This window comes from Tupaia chinensis, unplaced genomic scaffold (assembly GCF_000334495.1).
Source record: "Tupaia chinensis unplaced genomic scaffold, TupChi_1.0 Scaffold150208_1, whole genome shotgun sequence".
NCBI lineage: Eukaryota > Metazoa > Chordata > Mammalia > Scandentia > Tupaiidae > Tupaia > Tupaia belangeri.
Genome location: NW_006210047.1, coordinates 90680 through 111236, shown reverse-complemented (window position 1 = coordinate 111236; position 20557 = coordinate 90680). Strand labels below are relative to the sequence as shown.

At 39.8% G+C, this 20557-nt stretch overlaps 1 protein-coding gene across 1 annotated transcript; it reads left to right on the top strand.

Annotated features, from left to right (window-relative positions):
* The first annotated feature begins 3212 nt into the window (after nucleotides 1-3212).
* SPRY3 (sprouty RTK signaling antagonist 3) lies at nucleotides 3213-10436 on the top strand. Its single transcript, XM_006171991.2, has 2 exons — nucleotides 3213-3329; nucleotides 8852-10436. Exon 2 carries the CDS (start codon nucleotides 8861-8863, stop codon nucleotides 9815-9817), a length of 957 nt encoding a protein of 318 aa, XP_006172053.1. The 5' UTR covers nucleotides 3213-3329; nucleotides 8852-8860; the 3' UTR covers nucleotides 9818-10436.
* Nucleotides 10437-20557: the final 10121 nt, after the last annotated feature.

The following is a 20557-nucleotide window of genomic DNA, read 5'->3' as shown; positions in this document are numbered from 1 at the left end:
CATGCTCAAATTCCCCAACTTGCTTGAAAAAAACAACAGGTACATAGGCACATGATCGAGATTCTGATGAATTGGAGGGCAGGGGATTGGAGTGCAACAAACACTCATTGAGAGTACATCTCTCTCTCTCGCTCTCCTCTCTCTCACTCTCATGCAAACATACATGCTGTCTACCATTAATAAAAAGACTTAAAAAAAAAAGAATAAAGAAAAGGCTTGAGCAACCAAAGAGAAGAATTTACATAGGAAAATCTCTGGACTAGAAATTCTTATTGGGAAAAAGTATATGGATTTGCTTAGAAAGGTGTGCTTACACATAAGAGTGTGTGTGTGTATGTGCACACATACATACATACACATCAACAAAACAGTTTGGAACACTTTTGACACACAGGCAGACACAGGCATATGGAGACCCACAAAACCAAACTTTTTCAAAAATCTTCATGCCTTCTTCTGTCTTCTTAACACCCCTGAGCTGGTGTAAATAACAGAATGTCAGAGTTCAAAGAGACTTTAACAACTACCTAATCTGATGCCCCCATGCTAATGTAGAAATTGAGGCTCTAAAGGAGAAGTAAATTGCAAAGGTCACACAAGGAGTTAAAGTAAGATTAAGAATCTCAGTTTCCTGATTCATGTGTTTGTTTTACCCTGAACTCTCACCATTTACCATTCTCAATTTTATAGAGGGGTAACCAAAGCATCCTAAGAATGCTGATGACCAAGCTTCTGCTACATGTCCCTTGAAGTGGGACTTGAAATCAGATCTCCTTCGTTTTAAACATGAGGCTTTCTTTCATCCAGATGCATCTGCCTGGATGCCCAGAAGGAAGACCCCTTTCTACTAAATTATATAGTGGACAGAGAATAATTTACAGAAAGCTCTGTCCTTCGTGATAAGAGAGAATTTCCAAGGCTGCTTTTATTTTAAGAAGCTTAGCAGTCCCAAAGAGGCTCCCTGAAGGCAGGAATCCTTTCTGTCTTCCTTGTTGACTCCACAACACCTAGCACAAAGGGGCCAGCTACATGCTCAAATTCCCCAACTTGCTTGAAAAAAACAACAGGTACATAGGCACATGATCGAGATTCTGATGAATTGGAGGGCAGGGGATTGGAGTGCAACAAACACTCATTGAGAGTACATCTCTCTCTCTCGCTCTCCTCTCTCTCACTCTCATGCAAACATACATGCTGTCTACCATTAATAAAAAGACTTAAAAAAAAAAGAATAAAGAAAAGGCTTGAGCAACCAAAGAGAAGAATTTACATAGGAAAATCTCTGGACTAGAAATTCTTATTGGGAAAAAGTATATGGATTTGCTTAGAAAGGTGTGCTTACACATAAGAGTGTGTGTGTGTATGTGCACACATACATACATACACATCAACAAAACAGTTTGGAACACTTTTGACACACAGGCAGACACAGGCATATGGAGACCCACAAAACCAAACTTTTTCAAAAATCTTCATGCCTTCTTCTGTCTTCTTAACACCCCTGAGCTGGTGTAAATAACAGAATGTCAGAGTTCAAAGAGACTTTAACAACTACCTAATCTGATGCCCCCATGCTAATGTAGAAATTGAGGCTCTAAAGGAGAAGTAAATTGCAAAGGTCACACAAGGAGTTAAAGTAAGATTAAGAATCTCAGTTTCCTGATTCATGTGTTTGTTTTACCCTGAACTCTCACCATTTACCATTCTCAATTTTATAGAGGGGTAACCAAAGCATCCTAAGAATGCTGATGACCAAGCTTCTGCTACATGTCCCTTGAAGTGGGACTTGAAATCAGATCTCCTTCGTTTTAAACATGAGGCTTTCTTTCATCCAGATGCATCTGCCTGGATGCCCAGAAGGAAGACCCCTTTCTACTAAATTATATAGTGGACAGAGAATAATTTACAGAAAGCTCTGTCCTTCGTGATAAGAGAGAATTTCCAAGGCTGCTTTTATTTTAAGAAGCTTAGCAGTCCCAAAGAGGCTCCCTGAAGGCAGGAATCCTTTCTGTCTTCCTTGTTGACTCCACAACACCTAGCACAAAGGAAGGCATTCAAAAAATATTTGTTGTCAAATGTATGGTATACTAAAGGTAGAAAGGGAAAGTAGGTTGAGAATTAAGACTTTCCAGTGGATGATGGATGGACAATCTTTATTAGTGCTGAAAAAGTTAGACTGAATAAAGAAACGAGGTGGGAGAAGCCTTTAAACAAAGGAGAAACTGTCTCATTATCTGATTGAAACTGCAATCACTCAGCAAGGGCTGAGTGCCTTGGTAGGACTGCAACTGGCAGAGATATTTAAATGAGGCCTCCTTAAAATTGTTACTCTCCACCCCCCACCCCCATCCCGTTTAAATTCTGTTTCAATCATTACCCAGGGACCGGATACAGAGATTCCTATGGGGAGTTCTAATGGGTCGATTCAATTTCTACTGATGACGCCACTTAGCCAAGCATTAAGAGCTACAGCTCCGGGAAAGCAAACGACAGAGCGGGGGAGAAAAAGAAATTACGACAAGGAGCAATAAATCCATTGCTTACCATCCTCCCCTATAACCCATTCACAAGACCTCCAGAAATCATCTACATTCACAAAACAGCCAGCTAGCTGAGCTGAACACACTGCAACCTCCCCCCCTTCCCCCACCTCCTTCAGATTATATACCAACACACCCTGAGCTGTATAAATAATCACACACTAGCAGTATCTATTGCTCCGTTGAGATACCCTGTGTCTACAACAGCAGTTTCTGCTGCTTCGGTTCATCTGTCAGATTGGAGGAGAAGGAGGCGGAGGAGGAGGCGGAGGCAAAAGAGAAGGAGGGGGAGGAGGTAAAAGAGGAAGAAGGGGAGGAGAGAAGGGGGAGGGGAAGAGGAGGGTAAGGAAAATACTGAAGAAGGGGGGGGGACAGGAGGAGGAGAAGGAGGAGGAGAAAAAGACGGAGGAGGAGAGGGAGGAGAAAGAAGAGAAGGAGGAGGAGAAAGAGAAGGAGGTGAACAACTTACCCTGCTCAGCTTTCTTTGAGGAATACGTGCATCAAGATTTAGATCTGCATGTAAAATCTATACAAATCTGCCACTACAGGTCTGACTCCCCCCACACATAAGCTCCATTTTTTTTTTTTTTCTTTTCGTTTTCTCTGCTGTGTCGGAAAGACCAAGACAGAACTATCTCTGTTTCTGGCCCCACTGCCAGTGAAGGAGTTTTCATTCAGACTTTCCGAATACAGAGGTGGAGAAACCTGAAGACTCAGGAGAAGAGGTCTTTTGAGCCAGATGAAGTATTAGTTCTGCTTTTCTCAGCATGGATAAACCGTCTCTTCAAGGTAAGCCGTAGAGATTAGCTCTTAAAGACTCCAGAATTTTTTATGTGCAACATACAGATTGCCATTCATTTCAGCCATTCAATGCTGTGTGTGTATGTGTGTGTGCGCGCGCGTGTGTGTGTACACGCGCGCACGCGTGTGCGTGCACGCGTGCGCGGATAAAATAAAAACCCTTTAAATGAGATTTAAATGAATCAACTCTTGCAGAAAACTATCCGTGTTGGCAACTTGTAAATCAAAAGAGAATTTAAAAATAATCCTTTTGTTGTCAGATGTCAATTTGATTTCTAGCTTCTTGACCTTTAAATACATTTTGATACTTGCCTAAGCCCCTGCTTCCTAACCACCCAAGCTGAGGATGAAGGGAGAGACTGTGCTCAGGCCAGTCTGGCTGCCCAGCGGGCATCCTGTCAGCATGAGGCTAGTCTGCTATTGGCTCACAAGTCTGGGCTGTGCATCCTTCAGATTTCATCACATCACCTTGCCTTGGGTAGTAATGGCGCAAGCTGACAAGGCATAACACCCCCCCACACACACCCCACTTCTTTAACATTGAGTCAGAGCAAAGATTTAGAAATCTCTGAATCCACACCTCAGAATCTGTGCACATATCTGTATGGCATATGGAAATGTCAAAAGTGAGAACCTGTGAGCACGTCTAGTTAACCAAGCCATTTGATAGGATCTTGGGCAATGGTTTACTGCACACTCTCTTCCATGCATCTCCTTACAATTATCATTCACCTCTGCATGCTGCAAACGAAGTTAGATGAACGGAAAACAAATGTTGAACTCTTAAACAGAAAATCTATTTTGAAATACAAGCTATTGTTGCTTTTCTGGAAAAAAAAAAATCTCTCACTGTAAAATGATGTGCTATCACATGAATTCAGATATACCCGGTATTAAATCATGTTCCCAAGTCAGCTGAATACAGAAACACAAATAAGGCACAGACTAGCAGCTATCCACAATGAAGTATTAATCTTGTTCTCTGTGCTTCTAAAAAAAGCATATGGTACAACTTTTTGTAATCTATATATTTTGTTTGCATTTTTTGTGTTCTCTTCCTAGGTCTCTCTAGCTGTAATTACTACTAGTAATCTTAGTGACTTGTATTTGGAGATATTTATTCAGTGTTGAGGAGTTAAAGAAAAGATCCTAAAGAAAAGGAGACAAATTCCTCATCCGAATACTTTCGAAACAGAGAAATTCAATTTAAAAACCCAGCATAAAATTTAGAGCATCAGGATGAAAAACAGTTTTACAAACCTTCCGTTCAGACCCTCTCACTTTGTAGATGAAGAAACTGAGGCCCCAAACAGAACTCACTTTCCCATAGTTAAAGTAGAGTTAACATTAGGTTTCTTGTGTCTTATAAAGAGATTTGGAGTTTAAAGAACTATTAGTACTTCTTAAATGAACAGTTAGGTTCTTAGTATTTTCCTTAGGATTGGAAATATGTAGATTTATTTGGTATTGCAACTTTCCACTATATTTGCTCATAACTGAAACACCAATATCTTTAATAATACAAGGTCTTAAAACTGCAAGACTCCCTTATTTGAAATAAACTGCTGTGAGTCTTAATGAAACTATTAAAGTAATGAATAGGGTAGCAAAGTGACACGCTAAGAGTTAAATGTGGTGAGAACCTGGCAGCTCCAGTAAGATGTATGCGGTAGGAGGGAGGCCCCTTCAGTGGCAGAGAGGTTAGTAATGTAAACTATATACAACTTGGTATTTGTAAGGAGGGAGTGCTTTGATAGAGATGCAAATGATTTTGCACAGAGAAGGATTTTTAGAGAGAAGACTTTGGAAAAGTAGAACTAAGAAAACATGTAAAGCCATAGCAGAAATCCCCCCCATGTTTGCTTTCAGTTATTCTGAGAACAAGAGTATGCAATAGCAGAGGCACAGAAAAAAAGCAATGCATCCCAGAGCCTTTATTTAGTAAGGGACAAAACAGCATTGACCCCATGGGAGTGGAAGAAAACAGGAGCGAAGCTCTCTTTTCATCTCTTCCTTCCTCTTCTCTGAAATCAACATTGAGTCATATTGTATCAGAAAGGATTCATCATGGAAATCAGAACTGTCTTAAGCTGTTAGCACAGAAGGGCTCTAGATAGGAAAGTTTTCCATTTTAGTCTCAACACGGCAGATTTTATGTTCCAGGGAGAAAATACATCTTTCATTAACAAACATTAGCATTTCTTGAATGGATTTAGCTTTCCAGTCCCTAAATTGGCATAAGAAAGGACATTTCTGTTTGGGCTGAACATAGCAAATTTCAGGGCTACAGAAAAACTGTTTAGAAAGCTATGAGCACCTGGCCAAAGAGACTTAAGATGGGAGTGGGTTTACAATGCATCATTCATTACTGCAGAGGCACTACGTGACAGAAATCACTAGATCCCATCAATGTGCAGCCAAGACTTACAATCACCTTGGATCCTATTTAATAATATGTGATATGTACATCCCCTCTCTCTATCTCCCTTACTTAAATAGAATATATATTTGGCCAACAGTACAGACAGTTTTTTAACTGTTGCTATTCACAATGAATGGCTCTTTAATGGATTTCTGAATCATAAACATGCATGCAGTGGAAGTTTTTCATCTAGTCTCTGTACTGCAGCAGTCTCTAGCCTATTCGTTTCTCAAAGTCTTTTTATTTTTTCTTTCTTCCTCTAACCTTCCTCTGTAGTATCTATTTCAGTTCATCCTGTTTAGCCAGATTGTATTCAACACTCAGGCAAACAATTTATTGTTATTCAATCCTTTTCTTAATCTTACTCCACACCCTGGTTCTGCCTAGTCCTACTACTCATCATAATGCAGATTTTTCAAACCAAATCCCAGAATCCATTCTAATAAAAGATTTTACAGAGCAAGAAGAAACCTTCTCAATTCATACTGTCAATCTTCTTAGCTGTAAGTAAGACAGTACCTCATCATCACAGACTGATGCCAAAAACTGGTTTTCTTTAATCATCCAACCAAGTAGCTCAACTGCTCAGTCTTGCAGCAGTCTAATCAATATTCAAATATACCTTCTCAATCTAAACAGCACGTACCCTTCTCATCTCCAAATAGGATCCGCCTTGAACATGATCCTCATTATTGGTTCTGAGTTACTTGTACTATGCCCTAGATTCCACCATTTTGAATCTAATTTTTTTTTTTTTTTGGAAATCAGTGAATCTAAATTGTATGCAGCATGTATGTTACTGTTATTACAGTGTAAAAGACTTGGGTTGGGTTCCACACATTCTTTAGCTGATCAATGAAACATAAATCCATTTCTTTTAAGTTTGAAAAAAAAAAAACCCAGCAGACCTCAATTCAAAGCTCCTATATCTACATACCCTGCAAACAAGCTGAACAATGTGTCATTTTTACTTGGGTGTACCTGTTCCTTTCCAATATTGAGACAATGGATCTATAAAGATGCAGCAAAAGTAGAGGTGGGAAGTTGCAGAGGGCTTTGAGCACAAGTAAATGAAGAAGATGCCAATTTTGATTTTTAAAATGATTTATTGTAATTTCTGATTTACATCTAAATATTGTATATATTTGTGGAGTACAGTGTGGTCCCAAATAAACAAGGGCACATTGCCCAACATACTCTCAAGGATTTAAAGATGTTGAAGGTGTGGATGAAAAGAATTCTTTTGTCAAATTTAGCTTTAGAAATACAGACCATAATGGGGCAAGGTCCTCCAAGATCATCTAGTCTATCCTTATAGTTATAGAGATAGTGAAACTGAGAGATAGTGAAACTGAGACCCAAAGAAACATGAGATTTGACAAAATAATGTAGATATTTGTCTTAGACTCTCCACAGTGTTTATCTGCATTCTCTTGTGTTGCATTTATTTAACACCAAAATAAGTAGCTAAAAGGTGAAATTTTTATTAGGTTGGTTCTTTTATATGATATGTCAAAAAACTAAGTTTAACCAAGTTAAATCTTAAAAAAATGAACATATGTAAATTCAGTTAATCAGTTTTGCATGGGTATATAACCTCAAAAATCAATGGAGTCTGGCCATGTTATTAGCCACCAAATCCTTTATGAACTGGATCCTTATTTTTCTAACAATTGCACTGTGGGCACATTTTAATATCATGTTTGCTTGCTTACAAAAACCTAATCAAGCACTATCCCCTCTCATTTATTCATTTTTATTACTCATTTAAGCTAATTGTCTCATATAGTGGCGTGAGTAATTGATTTATTTTGAAGAGGCCTAAAATCTGATGGATTTCAAATATATACTGTATTCATGCTGGTGTTCCCTAGGCTGTAATGCCTCCAGAATCTCTCTTGGATTTGTGTTTAGGTTTTCAGGTGTATGCTGCTCTTCTAGGTGTTGTGATACAGCAGTCTACTGTTTGTACAATATTTTTCCCATAGTCACCACTCTCAGTTCTAGGCGTCATCAAATTCTTCAGGGAATGACCACCCTACTTTTTCTGATTATGGGACAATGGATTTGCAAGCATATACTTTCTAAATATTAAACTTAGCTTAAATATGGTATGAGGATGTCAGTACTGTTTTAAAAAAATCCAGTTTATGATGTGACATAAAGATAGAGAACAGCAGTCCAAGCAAGTTCTACTTGGGAAATCTCATCAATATAGAGTCAAAAAAAATTAGAGAGTCAAGTCAGGGTGATAATAGATATAAGTACAGGTGATAGTTGAGTTAATTCAGGGTTTATCTTCTCTAATTCTCCCATTCCCATTGTTACACCTATGTATGCAGAGTTTTGATTCTGGGACCACCGGGACATTTAAAAGAATCACCTCTTCAGTAAGTTAAAGCATCCCGTAAGCTGAAGAAAACTGTGAGGTTAGTCTTGGCTACTTTATACTCTTGGGAAGACTTTTTTTTCCCTGTCACTCTACAGACAGCCCAATTCCTGCCCTCTGTCTCTATCTCTACCATTATTGCATCTTGCTTGCTTACCTAAGTTCATTGAGTTAACCAGTGTTCTTTTTCATCTTTATTTATGCTTATAATCAATTGCATTGAAAAGAGACTTTTGACTGGCAGTGTGTGTGTGTGTGTGTGTGTGTGTGTGTGTGTGTGTAGCTTCTTATCGGGAGACTTTTGAGGTTTCCTCTTTTGTTTCAACATTGCTTGAAAAAATGGCCTTTTCATTTAACATTAGGTTACATTTTTTATTAGAAGTCTGATGCTCAAGGCTTAGATTTATTTCTCTGCTAGCAAACACCTGAATGAGCTAGCTGCTCCTGTGAAACTAGTCATATGATGTAACACAAAAGGAATAAACAGTCTCATGTTTGCTTTGAAACTGCTTCATATCCTGGATAGGATGATCGGACTTGCTTATAAAGAAGTAGGTGAGATCAATTACAAAATAAAGGTGTAGTAAGAAGGCCATGATTGAAAGTAGTGGTGACGATAGGGCCTGAGCTTTGTTGGTTCCCTGCAACATACTTATGCCTGTGTGCTCTCATTTATTATTTCTTTTCCTTCTCTCCTAGGATTTTCTGATGTACCCTGAGGTCCATGTAACTACAAGGGCTCCTCTTTTTCACCATAAGTGCCACTCTGATCCAAAACCACTCAAATCTCAAGGCAAAATGGATGCTGCAGTGACAGATGATTTCCAACAAATTCTGCCTATTGAACAGCTGCGCTCTACTCATGCTAGCAATGATTATGTGGAACGACCTCCAGCTCCCTGTAAACAAGCCCTGTCCAGTCCTTCCCTTATTGTGCAAACCCACAAATCTGATTGGTCCCTGGCTACCATGCCTACTGCTCTCCCCCGCAGTCTCAGCCAGTGCCATCAATTGCAGCCCTTGCCTCAGCATCTGAGCCAATCTAGCATTGCCAGCTCAATATCCCATAGCACCACTGCCTCTGATCAAAGGCTGTTAGCCAGCATTACACCCTCACCTTCAGGCCAGTCCATTATCCGAACCCAACCTGGAGCAGGGGCCCACCCAAAGGCTGATGGTGCTCTGAAGGGAGAAGCTGAGCAATCTGCAGGGCACCCCAGTGAGCACCTCTTCATTTGTGAGGAGTGTGGGCGCTGCAAATGTGTTCCCTGCACAGCAGCTCGCCCTCTCCCCTCCTGCTGGCTGTGCAACCAGCGTTGCCTTTGCTCTGCTGAGAGCCTCCTTGATTATGGCACTTGTCTCTGCTGTGTCAAGGGCCTTTTCTACCACTGCTCCACTGATGATGAAGACAACTGCGCTGATGAGCCCTGTTCCTGTGGGCCTAGCTCTTGCTTCGTCCGCTGGGCAGCCATGAGCCTCATCTCCCTCTTCCTACCCTGCCTGTGCTGCTACCTGCCTACCCGTGGATGCCTCCATCTGTGCCAGCAAGGCTATGATAGCCTCCGGCGACCAGGCTGCCGTTGTAAGAGGCACACCAACACTGTGTGCAGAAAAATTTCTTCTGGCAGTGCGCCCTTTCCCAAGGCCCAGGAAAAGTCTGTATGACCTTCCCACAAGATGAATTCAGAGCTTTCTCCTTCTAAGTCTCATCGGTAAAGCATAAGCCTCATCTTTGGAGAGGGGAAGTAATAAACTAGCCAAAGTTAGACCTCACCTCTTTTGTTCCTACAGCGTCAGGGAAATGGCCAAGTACATCCTGATGCAGGATGCCTTGTTCTTTCTCATAGTATCTATCCTACTCTTCAACCTTTTTACATCCCGCCAGCTCAGCCCTTATGGCTTTTGTGGCAAATTCAGGTGATATATGGGCATGAGGTTTGAATAGTGAGGACTGACAGAGCCAGCAACATGGAGGTTTAGGGGCTCCCCAATGTAATTGCCTCTTGATGCAGGCTCTGATCATTGCTCTGCTTTCCACAGTGCCTTTGGAAGTTTTCCTCTAAGATGGTTTTCACAGGTACATGTGGAACAACGTTCAACCTTCAAGGGAATCTAATCCTCCTGTCCCTATTTACTGCCCATCTCTTCTTTATTCCTTTCTCTCTTTCTCTCTGTCTATCTCTCTCCTCTCCTTTCATCACCTTGTTCTGTGTTCCTTGCTGCTCCATTCTTATCTTCTCTACTTTTACTTTTCCTGTTTTTTACTTTCTCTCTTCCTTTTCTTCTCCCCTTCTCTCTCAGACTAACCTTTTTTCTGCCTATATTTATATCTCATTTGATGTATGTGTGTCTCTCTCTACTTGTCTCTTTCTCTAATATGTGCAAAAGTGCTGTTTTTCCATAGGTGTTTCCTTAGACGCCAAACTTTGCTTTGCTATACTATTTGCTAATTTTTATTAAGGGAAGTAGATTACTATAATGAACTGATCACTAGCAATAGTCTGTACTTTGATGTGTGTGTGCACTTACAACCACACCTATTTGTGAGCATACAAGGCAAAGTTATCTTACTTTTCCAAATTTCATTAGTTGGAGTTTTTCTTTTTTTGCCAATAATCAACTTATAATACTGACAGGTTCTACTGGCATGCTGAGTAGGATGCTCATAACTTTGTATGTCTGACTCAAGTGCCAAAGGCAGACGTGCTTTATAGCTAAATGAACAAATCAAAGGATTTTACAGAGATATGTTCTCTCTTAGAAGCTAACTGCCCTGAGAGTGCATGACTCAGGCCTTAATGGACATAAAAAGTCATAAAACTTTAGAACTGGAAGAAATCTTAATCTCATTCAATGCCCTTATTTTACAGATGGGAAAGAGGCCTGGACATAGGAAGGGACTTGCCCAAGGCCACACACTGAGTTAATAGCGGAGTTGGGAGTTGAATATAGGCCTTCTGACTCCTAGTTCAATATGCTGTCCCCTCACCACATTGAGTCATGAGAGGTTTTCCTAGGACTCTATTAACAATGACAGAAAGCCATTCCCATCTATAACTTTTCAGGAACCATGCCAAGTTAGTGTAGTCTTTCTGCAGTGCATGGTGGGTAGCTAATTAGCTATCAGGTGTTGAGGCTGTCCCCAGTGGACATCACCTTTGGCTTGTCGCCTTGTAGAAGCTCAAGTGCGGAAAAGAAAAATTTAAAGAAGCCCTAGCCAAGCTGTATCTTCGCCATTGCATCCACTCTTTGCTGCACACATTGTGCTCACTCCTGGCTTTGTCTGCAATGGCAGCCGCTTGAGAACTTAAATTTCACCACAGTGAAAAACTGAGATGAAAGATGTGTAACACAGAGAACTGACTTCTCTCTTTAAAAATACAGAGAGCCTGTGCTGTGAACCCCTTTCAATTGGAAAAGGCTGCAGTGGTGATGGCAGGCTCCTAAAGACTGCTGCTAAAAGACACAAGAATCATAGTTTCCCTCTGTAAGTGAATCTGAAATTCACTAAGGAATTTAGAGATTGAGGGCACTTGCTTGAAATCAAGGTGCTCCAACTTAGTTTAAGAATTCCAGACTCTATATATCATATCTTTTAAAGTGTGCATGGATGTGTGTTGCAGGGTGGAGAGGTGGGAAGAACTGTATAGTTGTACACAGGGGGAAGGAGATAGCCATGTTCCCTTGCTGGATACATAATACAGAAATATGTGCCACTCAGTCTCTGTTGATTCTGCTGAAGTGTACTGACATTTGGGCTGCATACAGCCTCACACCTTCACTTACACCTCTTCTTCTAGAATTGCTTTGTTCTATTTTTGTATATATAAATATGTTATGAAGATTATTAATAATGCTAATGATATTGCTGCAAATGGTGCCATATATAAGGTTTGGCTTCTTGGAACATTTATAAACCCAAACCAGTATCTATGACCTCTTATGTTGCTTTCAAATCCTTTAATTTTAAGTAACTTTTTTTTTAATTGTACAAGTCTGTCTGATTGTACTTTAACTTATCTACCCCTAAAAGCTGTGCCCAGTTCTTTGGGTCATGCTGGATGGTGATGAGTAGCAACACACACTTCTCCTTGCTTCTGCCTGAAATTTGCTTAGAGCTCAGTTATCTAAGGATTCTTTGACACTAGTGCATTGTTCCTGGAGCTAAAGTTATTCTATGGACATTTGTTTATTAGTTTCAGGGCCCCCAAATAACACAAATCCCCCCTCCTTGATAGTTCCTTTATATCCCATTTCTGCAGTCCTTACTCAGGCAAATTGTGCACTGCCAGAGGGGCCCTGGGCTCTGCCATACACCCAGAGGAGCTCTTCTCAGTGTATTTCTAAATGGCCTTACACATGGTAGAAAAACTGAAGGGTTACTCAAATGCAGTTGTAATCTGCTGCTGAGTCAGGGTTTTCACTTGTGTTCAAGTTGGCCTGATATGGACTGCATCTGGTTTACGTATAGATGGGTCCTATTGGGGTATGCGCATGGATGTGTGAGTGTTGCAGAGAGGCTCTGTTTTTATTATTTTTCTTCTTTGTGTCAAGTACTGTATAAACAAATATTTAGAGGATGTTTCTTCCTTAGCATTTTTTAATAGTTAAGTCATCTCTTATCCCCTAATTCCACTATTTTCCACATATTGGTCCCTTGATACATTTCATATGTCATTAGTTAAGAGTCTTCCTTTGGTTACAGCTCATATTCCTTCATCACAATAGCTATAATAAATATACTAAACACTCACACAGTGCTTAATATGTGCTAGAAACTATTTTTAGCATATTACCTGAATTAGCTCATTCAATCCTCACATACCCTGCCTATGATGTAGGTACTATTCCAATCTCTATTTTACCAAGACAAGAAAACTGAAGCACAGAGAGGTTAAGTGACTTGTTAAAGGTAACAATTGTAGGGACTGGCAAATGGCATAATGGTTACGTCACTGGGCTCCCACATGGCTGACTGCAGTTCAAGTCCCAGACCCAGCAGCTTGAAACTCACACCAGGTATGTGTGTATGTGTGTGTGTGTGTGTGTGTGTGTGTGTGTGTGTGCCCAAAATCCTGAGCGGAGAATAGAGAAGAAGGGATTGTGGCATGGAAGTCCCCCTGGGGGGGGGTGATTTCTCACTTTCTTTCTCTCTGTCTCTCCCTCTCCCTGGCAAACACATGCACCCTATAGCAAAAAATCTCTTAAAGATAACAATTGTAAATTGTAGAGCTGTTTGAATCTAGGCTGTCTGACTCCCAAATCAGTGCTCCAGAGTCAGCTGTAGAAGTATGTTGTATAGCAAACCATTCTTGAGTAGCAAACCTCAAATGGTGAAAAATCCTTTCCTTAACTCCAGACTCTCAGCGTAGGAGTTCAATTATGCTCCTTTGTTAAGGACTGAATCAATACTTACAGACATCGTGGATGTCTTGCTTCCCAAGATGGTGGCACTACACACTTCACTACTCTCTTTGAAAATATGCTTGCAGCATTTCTGCACCATTTCTCAGAGAGCTAATGGTGTAAAGCTAGTAGAAGAGTATTATCACTTGTGCCAGAGAAGGTAAGAGTTTATTTGGTCAGGAAAACTAATTCCATTTTATTTTTCTGTACAAAGTATTTTACAAATACAATTCATGTTGGGAGCTTGAGATTTGTTGGAGCTGTTAACATTCAAACTCATTGATTATATTTAGTGCATATTTCTGATTGAAATGTAAGCATTCACTGATAATCACTAGTCTGTACAATGCTTTGCCTTTTACAGTGTGTGCCTTCACATTGACAATCCTTTACCTTGACATTATTTCAGAGCCAGAAGGATCCTGAAGAATATCTGGTCCAATATCATAATTTTGTAGATGGTGAAAAAGAGGCACATGGAAGGAAAATAACCTGTCTAAAGTCATACAGTTCAGAGTTTGAGGGCAATTATGACTTTATTCTAGAACTCCTAATTTCTGGGTATCTTAGTTTAGGCTTCTTAGAAAACAGAACTTGAAGCAAAAGTTTATGTACAAGCCATAGAAGCCAATGTAAGGAGAGATGTATTGAGGTAGGAAAGGAAGATAAGAAAATAAAAAGAAAAACATTACTGAATTGACCATAGTCTGTTTTGTAGAAAGCTAATTTCCCAGTCTCTTATGATAGGCCATATGAAAGTAATGTATCTCTATATAGCCCATTTGGGAGAGGAATGAAAGTATTTATTTGTTAGCTCTCATCTCAAATACTTTCCCTGTATAATATTAACCCCTCTGCACTTCTGGGAAGTGCACATGTGGGCACACAAACATACCTGAACATCTCATGACTCTGCAGCAATGGGGAACCATTGTGACTCCACCACAGACAGCAAGGCGAGTGTGGATATAGGGAGTTGTATACACTTGAAGTGCTATATCTTTAATCACATTCATTCAAAATGAGAAGTAACCATCTTTAAAATTCATAAGGCTTTTATTATGGGACTCATAAATTTACTAAATTTACCTTCCAGAACCTATGTATTCTCTAACTTGCTTTATCTACATGGAAATTAAGTTCCTAGTTCTATTAAAGGAGTAACAAAGTCTCAAGATATCCTCCTTCTCAGTAAAAAAAGAAACTTTATCTTACCAAACTCTTCGAAAAGTGTATCTAAATCAATGCATGTATGTGAGTGCATATATATTCATTTAGGCTCCATCAGCATAGAAGCATGAAGATTGGTCAAGTTAATAAATTCAGAAAAAATTAGGTAAACATATTATGCAACATGGAAATAGATCAATCTTCTGGTTGACTGACTTAAAAATATTTCACACACTAATTATGATACCACATAACAAATACATTCTAAGAACTATACAATCTTTTATTCTCATACACAATAGCTAGCTGTGACCTATAGGCCATTCTTACATGAAGTCATAGCATTTAGTTGATAAAAATGTTTAATATGTTTTCATATTTATAGAGGTCATAAGTGTTGAATGCATTGCACCAATTTAATTCTTGATTTTTCATATATGATGAGTATAAGAATTCTAGAATTTTTTTCTAGGTGAATAACAAACTCAGGCTATTTCCCAAAACAATCTAGCAAAACTCTTCTCCAGTGATCTCCACTTTAATAAGTGCAGTGGTTACTTCTCAGTCCTCATTATGCTGGACTCATTGGGAACTTATTTTTGTTTTTGCCATAGGGCACATGCACTCGCTGGAGAGAAACAGAGACATGGAAAGTGAGAGCTCACCCCCCAGGGGTATGGCCACACTGCCATCTCTTTAGCTTCCATTCTCTTCTTGGGATTTTGGGCACATATGTACACCTATCCTGCACGATTTTTAGGCCATTAAGTCCTCCCTGACTTGAACTGCAGTTGGCCATTTGGGAATCCAGTACCTTAACCACTCCATCACCTGCTGAATCTTTATGAGGAGCATTTTACACAGCACTCACACCCCCTAAACATATTTTTTCTGCTTTGGCTTCAGTACACTAAGCTCTGTTGACTTTCCTCCTGTTTGACTAGCCATTCATTTTTTGTCTTCTTTGATGGATCTCCTCATCTCCCTCACCTTTTCAAAAACCCCAGGAATATTGACACTTCATATTCAAGTGTCCTAGGGATTGGTCCTTGGACACCTGCTCTTTGGGTACCATATATGTGATAATAAATCTTAAATTTATATCTCCAGCATGTATTACTCCCTTAAAAGTTCCCACTCATATACCCAACTGCCAACTTCATATGTCTACTTTGATACCTAGTAGAGATTTCAGACAACATGTTCAAACTAAGTTCCTGATTTTTCCCACCTCAAAAATGACTTGTGTAGCCTTTCCTATCTCCTTTATGCCAATTCCAACCTTCTAGTTTGCTCAGATAAGAAAGTTTGTAGTCATTCACTAGACTTTATAAGCTGTGTGTGAAGGTAGCCAACATTCTCAACTTCCAAATCCTCAATTTATTTTCTACTTTGGTATTTTAGGTGGGATCACATGTGGTCATTAGTACACCTTTGGTTCTCTGGCTTATGGTTTAATAAAGTGGTAATACTGAAATTCTTGGTTCATGTATCATAATGTGGACCCACAGCCTTATCTTTGTTGTTCCCAAAGGCTAGAACAAAGAGGGGCATCTTGGGAATGATACTGCTTATTGTTAGAGATCTTGCTGTCATTAAGATCCAAGTTATATATGTTTTCTCCCAGATGTATTTCTTGGCCAGACTACTGGAAATGAAGAGGGAGAATAGTAATCCTGACCCACATGTTGTCATTCTCCAATTAACTAGGCAATTTTTTGGGCTCTACCAGATAGTAGTCATTCTCTCATCCCAAGACAAGGATGAAAAGGATGAAAAGGATTTGAAAGCCCCTAAGTGATTGAATAAGTGACTAACCCTGTTGTTCCAAATTACTTAGGAAGGAAAATAGAGGTGGTTATGCAGACAAATACCTTAGGTTTATTAATATAGGACTTTACCATCAAGCTAGCTGCATGCTCTCCATTGTGATAAAGATGGAGCAAATCATACATGAGCCCTGAAGAGTCATTTTGAACCTTTGCCCTAAGGCTTCAAAAGAGAGTGGTAACTCTTATGGCACTTTTTCTTTTAGACTCACGCTTTCAACGTCTTACCACTCTGGTAACAAAAAGAAACACTAAAAAGGAAATCCAAAGAAAAGAATACTCATTTTTATAATACCAAAGTTTAGTTGGCTAAAATAATTTTATTCTGTGATTTTTCTAAATGGTCCCCTCCCATCTAGAGTGAAGTTCTCCCAAGGAGGAAAAGGCCATAGGCCCATCCTAATTCATTTTTAAAAAAATTTTATTTATTTATTTATTTTACATTTTTTAAAATACATTCAATCACATTATTTAGCTTACAAGGTGATCATTTCAATATATGAACATTTCTCCCCAGTCACGTTGATAAAAATGTAACAACACTACCTCACTGTCTCAACAATGCTGTCTTCGTATCCCTCCTCCAAATGTTCTTCCCCAGGCCTCACTCCTCCACACACACCACATCTGGCATTCACATCCACCTCTTGTGTTTGTATATCCTTTAGCCCATCAGTTTCAGTTATAAAGTGTGGACATTCGGTATATATTAAGTGGGGACATACAGAGTCTCTCCTTCATAGCCTGGCTTGCTTCACTCACTAGTAAATCTTCCATATTTTTCCACTTTCTGTCAAAAGCCAGGGTTTTGTTGTTCTTAATGGCTGAATAGTATTCCACAGAGTATACATGCCACAGTTTTTCAATCCATTCATCCGTACGAGGACATTTGGGTTGGTTCCATGTCTTAGCAATCGTGAAAAGTGCCACAATAAACATCGATGTGCAAGCACTTTTCCAATGAAAAATCTTCTGTCCTTTGGGTAGATGCCAAGAAATGGGATTGCTGGATCATATGGCAGTTCTATTTGTATATTTTTTAGGAATCTCCAAATTGTTCTCCACAGTGGTTGGACTAATCTACATTCCCACCAGCAGTGTAAGAGAGTTCCCCTTTCACCATCCTAATTCATAAAGCATGTTGAAAGAGAGAAAAAGTAGTAGAAAGTAATATTAAATGTGAATCCAGAAAGAAAAACAGTTGATGAGCCACGTGAAAGACTCAATACTCTATAATCAGTTTTTAGTAATTTTACTAATTCCTTGGCTTAGTTGTCCCTTTGAACTTCTTTCTTTTTGTTAGAGAGGTTTTTGCCATAGGGTGCATGCGTTCACCAGAGAGACAGAGAGACAGAAAGCGAGAAATCACCCCCCGGGGGGATGGCCGCGCCACAATCCCTTCTCCTCCATTCTCCTTTCAGGATCTTGGGCACACACACACATATGCCTGGTGTGAGTTTAAGCCACCAGGCCCGGGACTCGAACTGCAGTTGACTACATAGGAGTCCAGTGACATAACTATCATGCCAACTTGTGGTCCCTGAACTTCTTTCTTGTCTTTAACTTATTCCAAGATTTTCTGGTTTCCTTATGTTTTATTGTCTCATCTTATGCAGGTCAATTAACTTCTCTGTCCTCACTTTTTCAATTTTATTTAATTTTATTGATTTATTGATTTATTTTCATTTGACCAGAGAAGGACAGAAAGAGAAAGAGAGAAAGTGGGAAAGCAAGGCGCCAGGTCCAGGACTTGAACCATGGTCAGCCTTGTCCGGCATCCTTAACCACCACACCACCTTCCAGCCCCCTCCCCTTTTTTTAATAGAGATTTTTGCTATAGGGCGTGTGCACTCACTGGAGACAGAGAGAAAGTTAGAAATCACCACTGGGAGGGCGGCCACGCCACAATCCATTCTCCTCCATTCTTCTCTAGGAATCTTGGGCATGCACGCACATGTGCCCAGCATGAATTTCAAGCCAGCAGGTCCAGGACTCAAACCATGCTCCACTACGTGGGAGTCCAGCACCTTAACCACTACTGGTTGGCTGTGAGGTTTTACCTTTTAAACTCCCTTCCAGGACATCTCCACACTACTTGGATTTCATACTAAATGACAAGGTTTCTCTCTTTCAGAAAGGAATACTGGACTGGATTTGTGATTTTCCCTGGATTGATTTCCTCTGAATCAATGTTGTGTTGTAGAGATCATAGTACCTTGAAACCAATTAAATCGAAATCTTCGGAGATGGAGTTGAGGAATGGACTTTTAAAAAAAAGTACCCAAGTGTTTATAGTATGTAGACATGTTTGAGAAAGACCAGTTACCTCATTCTATAAATGCAGATAGTTAGTGAAGCATAGAGAGGAAAAATGACTTACTCATAACCACATAGTGAGTTAATGACAAAGTTCAGAGTATAAGAATCCAGATCTGCAGATTCCTAGGCCAGAATCCTTGTTTTTTTTTTTACTATGCTGTTCCTGTTTCTACCCTATGTCCTCACTAATCCTTTGCTTTCCTCACTTGTAACATGAAAATAATAAAGACTAGGTATTTTGTGATAATCATTTAAAGCAGAAGCATTTTTTAGGGTTTTGCCATAGGGTGCATATGCTTTCCAGAAAGAGAAAGATAGAAACAGAGAGAGGGAAAGTGAGAGAACACCCCCCAGAGTAGATGGCCACACTACAATCCATGCTCCTCTCAGGATTAGTCACAGGGTCTAGAACTCAAATCACAGGTGGAAGTCCAACTCCTTAGCCACCACGCCACCTACTGGCACAGGCAGAAGCATTTCTTAATGTACAAGATTCCACATCAATATGAAGAAATATTATACTCGAGGGAATTAATGCACAACATATATGTGAGGGTGAGTCTCTAAAACAACATGATGAAAATTTTTTTTCTTATTTTTTTTTTTTTTAGAGATTTTTGTTATAAGGCGCATGCACTCACTGGAGAGACAGAGACAGAGAGACAGAGCAGAAAGCCAGAAATCACCCCCCAGAGGGGACGGCCGTGCCGCAATCCCTTCTCCTCCATTCTCCTCTCGGGATCTTGGACACACACACACACACACACACACACACACACACACACCCTGCATGAGTTTAAAGCCGTTGGATCTGGGACTCAAACTGTGGTAGACTACATGGGAGTCCCTGGCTATTTTTTATTTTATTCAATCATTTAAATGCTGTTTCTTCCTAACCACATATATCAAGATTTAATACCTGCGTAGATTATATGTGCCTTCAAGCTGAATTTGGCCTCAGTGACAATCAAATTTAGGAGTTAAAGACAGAAGTCATATTTTGCTTTCTTTTTCCCTTGCTGAGATAAGGATAAAGAGAAATACAAAAACAATGGGATACCTGGACATTTTATACTCAGGTTACCCCAACATAGGCTTAGGACTGAACTAGCCCAGGGTTTCTATGCAACTTGAGGATCCTGTTCCTGAACCCTGTCTGAGTTGTGAGGAAGAGATTTAAAAAAAGTCTCTTCTAAAAGGCAGTACAGGTGGAGAGGCAATGGGGCGGGCTGTCCACTAATAGGAGCTACTGTTGTAGAAGACAGAAAAGAAGGAAGGGGCTTTCTGACTTGGCCTATCTGATTGGGGATCTGGTAGTCCCAGAACAATCTGTAACCACATGGAACACATTTTATAAACTCTAGGAATATCACAGAACAGCATATTCATACTCATTCTATACTATCCATCCTGGATATTGGGAATTTCCAGAGGGGGCCACTTTTATTCTCCCAGAAGTCATACATCTGGTTACTTGTTTATTTGATAAAAATGGAACTGTATACCATTTATAAAATAGACTTTTTTTTGTCTTCCTTCTTTTGAAAGTATAACATACTTTTTTTGTTTTTAGAGGTTTTTGCTATGGGGCGTGTGCACTCACCAGAAAAACAGAGACAGAGAGACAGAAAGTGAGAAATCACCTCCCCGGGGGGGGGGGGGGAACCCACCTGCAATCCCT

Excerpts from the sequence above, each read along its gene's own strand:
- SPRY3 (XM_006171991.2), top strand. The coding sequence starts at position 8,861 with ATGTACCCTGAGGTCCATGTAACTACAAGGGCTCCTCTTTTTCACCAT.